Genomic DNA, 8217 nt, shown 5'->3' with positions numbered 1-8217 from the left:
TATTATTATAAAAGTAACTTAAATCTAAAAAGATGGATCTTTTTAAGTTATTTAATACTAAATTTGGTAAAATATGTAATAATAATATAATTCAAATTGTAACCTGAACTCCACATTCCCAGAGTGATTTACAATTTATAATAACATGTACAGTAGTTAGACACAGTTCAAAGGGCAATAAAAGAATAAAATTTAATTATAAATAGATGTATACTGTTACGAACTTAGTGCTACTTAGGATAAACGAATATAGTTTTATGTTATAATTTGAAGTCATTCAAGAAAGAAAAATGGGGAATTTAGGTTTATTTCGAATTTTTTTCTGGTGGTTACGAGAATGGGATCATGTCAATGATCCTGTTTTGAGTTAGTGTAGAGAAAATAACAGATAAACTATAAAGTTTTACTGAAAAAACTTTTGAAATGCATTTAGGAGGTTTCAGGAATTATACAAAGGAAATTTGAGATTTTTGAGATGAGGAAAAGTATTTATAATTTCAACATGAAAATTACTTTGCACGTGGACTATTCAAAACAAATGCTCAATGCATTAATGGACAAATCTTTATTTTATTTAATTTGAAATACTTCACTAAAAAATGTGATTTTTTTTGTAAAATATTTGTAATATTAACTGAAAGCCCGTCAAATTTTGTGAAGATATACACATTATATTGAGAGTTATAAATATTAAAATTATAAATACTAAACAAATACAAAAAAGTCACGTGATGGTTGCCACATCGGTCAAATCTACCGAACCCGTACAGAGATTAATTACTGAAAATAACAGAAAAAATATAAAGTTTTTTCTTAAGAAATGTTTGTTAACTATGTGGACATTATAAAGATTTCACATTTGAGAAATTTCGAAATTTTCTGGTGCATAAAAGTATTTTTAATCTTAAAATTAATATTCTTTGCATGATAGATAGGCAATATGCAAAAAGAAAAAAAGACATGAGAAAAACATTACTTTACAAACTTTAAGTCTTAATAAAAAAAAATTATATTTTGTTTATGAAAGCATTGTAATGTTTTCTGATAATTCACCAAATTCTGTTAACATTCGCTTACTAATTTAAAAGTTATAGTATGAAAACTATAACCTGTGCTGAAAGAGTTAAGTACTTTATTTATTGTTTTTCATGTGTATTCTTTATTTATGAATATAAAAATAATTAAAATGTAAAAATTAGAAACATATTAGGTTAGATTAGATAATGAAAATAATAATAATAATTCTTCACAAGGAATGCTCGTGAGCAACTCGTGAATTGTATGTAATTTGATATGGTAATGTGAGCTACATATACATTGTGGAGTTACAACATGTGGGACAGGTCTGTTATTTAGTTATGAGCTATAAGCTATTTATGGATAAACAATTGTAGTTCTCTGTTACAATTTGCAGTCATTCTAGAAAGAAAAAAAGGGTAATTTAGATTTATTTTGTACTTTTTTTTGTGTGGTTCAGAGGTCAGTTAAAGTGACAGAATGCATATTGAGTTAGGGTAGAGAAAATAACATATGAAATGTAAAATGTTACTGAATAAAACGTTTGATGTTTATTTAGGAGGTTTTAGAGTTTACACAAATGAAATTTGACAATTTTGAGATGAAAAAAGTGCTTTTAATCTTAATATGAAAATCACTTTGTACTAAGAGCAGTCAACACTCTGACTACATATATTCATGGATGATTTTGTAGTAAAAATAATTAATTAAAAAATATGATTTTTTTTACAGAAAAGTCTTCTAATTTTTATTGAAGCTTACCAAATTTTTTGAAGATACTCAAAACATATTAAAAGTTATTTTATGAAAACTGATAGTCACCTTGGAGTTACAAGGTGGGTGTATTCCATGGAACCCATAGCTATAGTTTTAATCCGTTTCAGATATTTTTTTATAGTTCATTATGTTTTAAAATATTCATTAAAGGCTTTTATGCATTGGTGTCCATTTTATCTGTTATAAAAAATTGCATATATTCAGTGTTGGAAGGTTTTTTTTATACTAGCTTAGTATTTTTTGTCTCTGTGTTAATTTGGGTATTGTAAAGTTTAAAATTAATAATCTGTGTGAAGGTGGTGCAATCTGGTGACAGCTCGTGTTAAAAGAGAAGAGCTAAAAGATCAGTGGTATCATCCTGGTGTTATACTTTCAATGTTGCTACTGTGGAATCCTGGACTTCTCATTGTGGATCACATACACTTTCAGTACAATGGATTTCTCTATGGAATCTTGCTGCTTTCCATTGTTCGTATAATTCAGGTAATGCATTGTTTCCATAAGATATGAATCAAGTCAGAAATATTAAAACTATTTATAAATATCATTAGAATGTTGTAACAGTATGTTAGTACTCACTATCAACATTTTCATTATTATATACATATCCTATTGTGATTGCAGTGCAATTAAATGTGCTTTAATGACAAATTTAGGAAAGTTGGAAAACATTTCTTTATAATGCACATCAATATCATAGCTAATTGTTTAATATATCAAGTAAAAATCACATATTTTTCTGTGAGAAAATTACTATATGGTGTACATAGAAGTAAAATATGTTTCATTTATATGTATGCTATGTGTTTACAAAACATACTTACCTCCGCTGCCATTTATAGCTATTACTCGATCACCAGGGTTTCTTCTTTGCCCATCTAAGCATTAGTCTGATTTTTTTCTTCCTTGCTCCAGTCTTTTATACCCCCACTCAATTGCCCTTGGCAGTATTTGTTTCTTAATACTCTCCACCCAAGTCAATGTGCCCTATATCCTGGTACTGTATATAAGCACCTTATTGAGATAATTTTATCACTTTTTCTATGCAACACATTCAGCCATGGGTTTCTTTACAAAAGTGCTGTGATAATTAACATCCTTGGTTGCAATTTTCGCATTGTTTAATGGCTTTTTTTATAAATTATATTTAATAATAATTAATTAAAAAATAATTTTAAAAAATTTTCTTTCCTCTGATTATGGCAAGTTGATTATGGTATGAATTATTGAATTTTTATTTCCGGTATGAAGGCCAATTGGGTCTCTCCTTTCCCACCTCTGATATCTAGCATCGCACAACTTTAGATTAGCTTTTTCCTGTGCATTCTTTTAGTCTGTTGGACTTTCAGCCCCATCTCTGGGTCAGTGGTAGGTTTACAGACTCTAACAGAACAACTTCTATTATCATGGTCTTTAGCTGACCTATGAAAAATGAAATGGAGGCCACTTTGGGATAAGCTGCCCCTGATTTCTTTTTCTTCTGTTGGTTCTTTGAGTGTGTAATGTTTTGTACTTTTTTTCCGGTTGATTTTGAGCCTGCAACTTAATTGATGCCTGAAATGTCTGGGAGCAAATTTTTTTTTTCTACATATACAGATATTGTGGTTCATGCTGGAAGGTTTACTTCTTCATTACGTTAGGCCTTTTCCGACACGTCGGAAACTTCGTGGTTTTGCCTACCTGGCTTTTCCGACTCTCAAATATTATCTGCTCCTTGAATTTCAGGTTCTAGGGCAAAATTTGTAGTTCACCTATATAGGTCTATGTCTCCTATGGGACAATTAAATTATAATATTTCATTTCCTTTCATTTCACTTTGTTAGAAGATTTTCAGGATCACCAGTTTCATTGAAGACAAGCTGGATCCATTGTTAGCATGCACAATGATTCAATTTTTTGCTTCTACATTCCTCCCGGTTGTTGTTAGAGTCTCAAATTTCATTGGCTACTACAGGAGGGTCATAGTTCTGCCCGTATGTATGAGTACTGATCCTCGACATCAGCTCCTTGGTACATTGGTACTCAGAATAGATTCTGTGTATATGTAAGGTTTCCACTGCTTAATTCACAAATTAATCATTCCTCATTTTGTGTTGATTTTTTTTACTGGGCTTGTGAATGTCCAACTTGGTTGTAGTTGGCTCCTATATGCACTTTGCCTTAGTGGTGGAGTCCCACCACTGTCAGTGTTTGTGGTGCACAAGGATCAGGTACTGCTGTTCCAGGTTTTTCCTTTGCTATCACATAGGCTTAACATGGGTTCTGCTATATCGTATGAGTTTTCTCTTCCCTCTTCATTCCATCATATTGTGCACACACCATTCCATGGATGACTGGTTACTGCTGGCAACATCACATCAATTGTTAAGCCATCACATTCTGCTTCTACTTTCAGATACATCCCAGGTAGTCTTCTCATTTGGGACTGTGATATCTATTCTTGCTCCAATTCAATATGTCATCTGTCTGGGTAATTTTATTTTTCATCTCATCTCTCAGTCAGGCTCAGCTGACTCCCATCCTGCTCATCACTATAGAAAAAGATGCCACACTCTTACTCACCTCTCCTTCTCCCACTGCATGGATGGTTCTTTCTCTTCTGGGAATGTGGACATCACTCAAATCACTAGTGCCATTGGGATGAGAACACAAGCAATCCTTTTACTGGTCTTTAACTGACCAGGGATTGTATTTGTCTGTTTCCCCAGTTTCCTTCATCTGGATCATTCTTCAATCTCGAGGGGTTAAGTCAGGACACTACTACAAATTGGGTTCCTCTACTGACACCTCATCCAGAGTTCCATTACCTTTGTGAATGCCTTGTTTCAGGGATGGGGTACCTATACCAACAATCAGGAATTCCAGAGTATGCATGGCGGACGACGAGGATTCGCTACGCAATGTTTTTGTCATTCTTGCTTTTCATCAGGCATGGTTTCTTCAGGCTTCACTCTACTATTCTGTGGTGGTGTCTTATGTATTTCATGAAGGAGGCATATGGTTTGGGGCTCCTTAGTTTCGAATTTTGGACCTCCTTTTTTGGGACTAGTTTTATCACCCTTCTAGCTTTCCATGTTCCTCAGGTGATGCCTGTGGTAGCAGGTTCATTGTCTCAATCCAAACAGATTCTCCTGACGTTATAGATGTTGCATTGCAAGGTTCAGTTGGATTGCCTCTCATTGGATCACCCAACTACTGGCAATTTGGTGTGCTTTGGGCTTTAGCAATAGATGCTTTCTATCTGGACAAGACTGGATTACCACTCTCAACCTTCTCTCCTTTTCATGTGTTACCCAGGGTACGAAATATGATTTGTTCCAACCCATTGTCCGATCCTGTTATCGCACCAGATTGGTGTCTTTCACACAGCATTAGAGTTTAATTTCTAAGGTTGACATGTATCTTGCTTAGTTTCAGCTTAGTCTGAAAGTCACTTTTCTCAAAGGTAATGACATGCATATCGGCAATGTTGTATTTAGAGGAGGTTTAACCCTTTTCAATCAGTGGTGTCAACCATAACTTTTTTTTGAATTGACTCTTTGTTGGAAGTTTTTGCATCTTCCACAATTGCCATTGTTTACAGCAGCCTTATCAACTACCATTTGATTATTGCAACTACATACTTTTGAGTTCCCGTTACTCTCCCAATTCCTCAAATCATTTTGGGCAATGGGTTCCAAATTACCATTCCAGTTACCTAATAGGTAGATTCAGGTTAAGTGTTTTTTCTCAACACCTGTTTGTGACCTGATTCATATATGCCTTGTATCCCCTTTACCTGCAAGTTTATTTTTTGTAGCTGCTAATCTACAGACGTCACTGGTCGTAGTGATGTGTGCTGTTTGTCCGCAGATCACTTTCTCATTCTCTCTATGTCCTCAATCCAGTCCTTCTTACCTAACACTCTGTCATACAGGAAAGGGATTCAGTGCTTTTCTCTGATTCATCTGCTCACCCTGTTTCTTTATGTCCAATCAGATATCAATTTTGGTCATATTCAGTAAGGGTCTTGAAAGTTTTGTTGCCTGCACTTACACCTTTATTCTGGGCTCCCTTTGAATGCAAGGTATCTTCTGTGGGTCACATCTCATCAGATTTTACTTTTCTTTGCCCTTAGCAGCATGGTCGAATTCCTGCTCGAGGTCACTATATGGATCCTTCCCAATACCTTTTTCTCACATTATTTGCTTGAACTGGCAGTATCTTTTTCTGAAGGTTTTTGCCTACACCCTATAGCTATCTTAACTATTTCTGCTAGATTATTCAGAGAGGTGAGTATTTTTATTTTTTCCTTTCAGAGTCCCTTACCTTGTTTTCACAGGATCCCACTCTGTGGCATTTGTGGCCCAGACAGGTGTGTGCTTTTCTCAAACCAAATCTGCACTAGGAACAACTATTTCACTATAATTACTACCACTTGAAATGTTCCATAAAACCATGTTGGAACTCACTAGATGGTATTAACATACTATGCTGGACTGTCACTCAAGGACTATCATGAGTAAATCTAAAGGGGATCCTGCCCATCCCCTCCAATCATCAGATTGAATAAATTGGGATTGGTTTGGTTTTAAAAATTTAGAGAACTTGGTTTGCCTGTTGTACTATTTCCAGAGCACTGTTCCTCAGGTCTCCCCAGTGTGCATTACCCCCCAGATTCTACTAGAGGAGTCCTTACCACACCCAGTTTCCAGTTACTGGGGCGGTGGACAGAGGCTTTACCTATAGAGTGTTAGAGTGAATTCCTCTACTCTCGGAGAAGTTGAGGCCCTCCTACCCGGATCCTTGGATGTTTGTTCCCAGATGTTGGTAGGATCACCAACATCCTATGTGGGAGCCAACTTGTAATACTGGTTCAGATTTGACACTCAGCTATCTGGTTGGAGTGTTTCTGGCCTTTCTTTTTGATCAATATCAGTCAGTATATTGTTCATAGAAGGAGGTTCACTATCTCCTCATAATTCCAAATACGGAGTGGTCCATTCCTGGGTCTTTGGTTCAGTACAGTTGTTGCATATCTTCTCCATATTTCTGGGGGCAAGTGAAAGGCTCCTTGCCCACTCATTTAGGGAGTGAGGATGAATGTTCACAATTCCAGATTAGATGAGTTCTGTTCCTTTGGTTGAGTAAGGCATACACGATCTCGTTATTCCGAACTTGTGGTGTTGCCTTTCAGGCTTCTTCAGGTTGGGATCCAGTCAAAAGTATATCTATATATAATGTTGCAGTCCAATTGCCCTAGTCATCAACATGGGATATAGGGACCAAGACCTCTTAATTCCAAACCTGAGTAGTGAAACCTTGGCTGTCTGGTTGGGACTGGCCTATAGTGATGATGACTCATGTACAATTCCACCCTCGATACAGGAACTTAGCTCAGGTTGAAGAGAATACCTGTTCTAGATGTAGTGCTATTCCTCCACTTGGGTACCACTCTTATCTTGGTACACCCCAGATGTAAGCAGACACTTTCTGTATGGATAATGCCCTCAGTGTGGGATTCTGTCTATAAATGTCAGCAGATGGTAAGTATGTTTTGGAAGTTAACATTGTCCTAAATTGAAAATGTATTTCCAGTAATACTCACCTCCACTGACACTCTCCCTCTCTTCATCTCCAATAAGAGCCAGTGTTAGAGACTGGGATGGTATCAGTCTCAAAAAAGTGATAAAGTTATCTGAATGAGGTGTTTGTATACCCGTACCATGATAGAGAGTGCATTGATGTAAGTGGAGAGTATCAAGAGACAAATATGGCCAAGGGCAATTGAGTGGGGTATAAAACACTGGAGCAAGTGAGAAAAAAAATCAGACCAGTTCTTAGACTGGCAAAGAAGAAACCCTGGCAGTCGAGTAATAACTATAATATCAATGGAGATAAGTATTATTGGAAATACATTTTCGAATTAGGAAAATGTTAACTTTCAGTTTAGATGTTTGTGTTTTTTTTTACTTCACATGATAATAGGATTTGGGAGATGAATTTGATTAATCAGTATAATTAATTACGTATAAAAATTGGTTATATTGTATTTGTGTTATGTAGAATTATTAGTTATTTGAAATTATGATTAAATCAATTAATTTCATTATAAGTATTTCTGTTTATTACTCTTTCAGATTATTCCAACTATACATGTAATCAAAAATTGCCTTTATGATTTCTCGTTATTATGTTTTTGATTACTTCAGTTTTGTTCAGCTTCATGTCAGAATGGACCAGTGAATAGGTGACTACTTCATGATTTGAGGGTTACCAGTTCAATTCCCTTTGTTGCCAAAAATGATTGCCTTTCAACTTTGAGGGCTTTATATTTGTTTCTTTTTTTTTCTTTTTTTTTTTTTTTTTGAGTTATGGAAAAGTTACTAAAGTTATTTTCCATTGTTCCTATTCTTGAATTGCTGAGCCAGGGGCAATTAACCA

General features: G+C 35.1%; 1 protein-coding gene across 1 annotated transcript in view; it reads left to right on the top strand.

Moving 5' to 3' along the window:
* LOC106474663 (probable dolichyl pyrophosphate Glc1Man9GlcNAc2 alpha-1,3-glucosyltransferase) overlaps positions 1-8217 on the top strand; it is a 67874-nt gene that overhangs the window by 13549 nt on the left and 46108 nt on the right. Inside the window, exon 4 of the mRNA XM_013935359.2 lies at positions 2091-2277. Within this exon, the coding sequence (XP_013790813.1) occupies positions 2091-2277 (187 nt within the window). The remainder of the gene's footprint in view (positions 1-2090; positions 2278-8217) is intronic.

The sequence above is a fragment of the Limulus polyphemus genome, unplaced genomic scaffold (genome assembly GCF_000517525.1).
Source record: "Limulus polyphemus unplaced genomic scaffold, Limulus_polyphemus-2.1.2 Scaffold140, whole genome shotgun sequence".
NCBI classification, from domain to species: Eukaryota; Metazoa; Arthropoda; class Merostomata; order Xiphosura; family Limulidae; genus Limulus; species Limulus polyphemus.
This window is presented reverse-complemented; position numbering and strand designations above follow the sequence as displayed.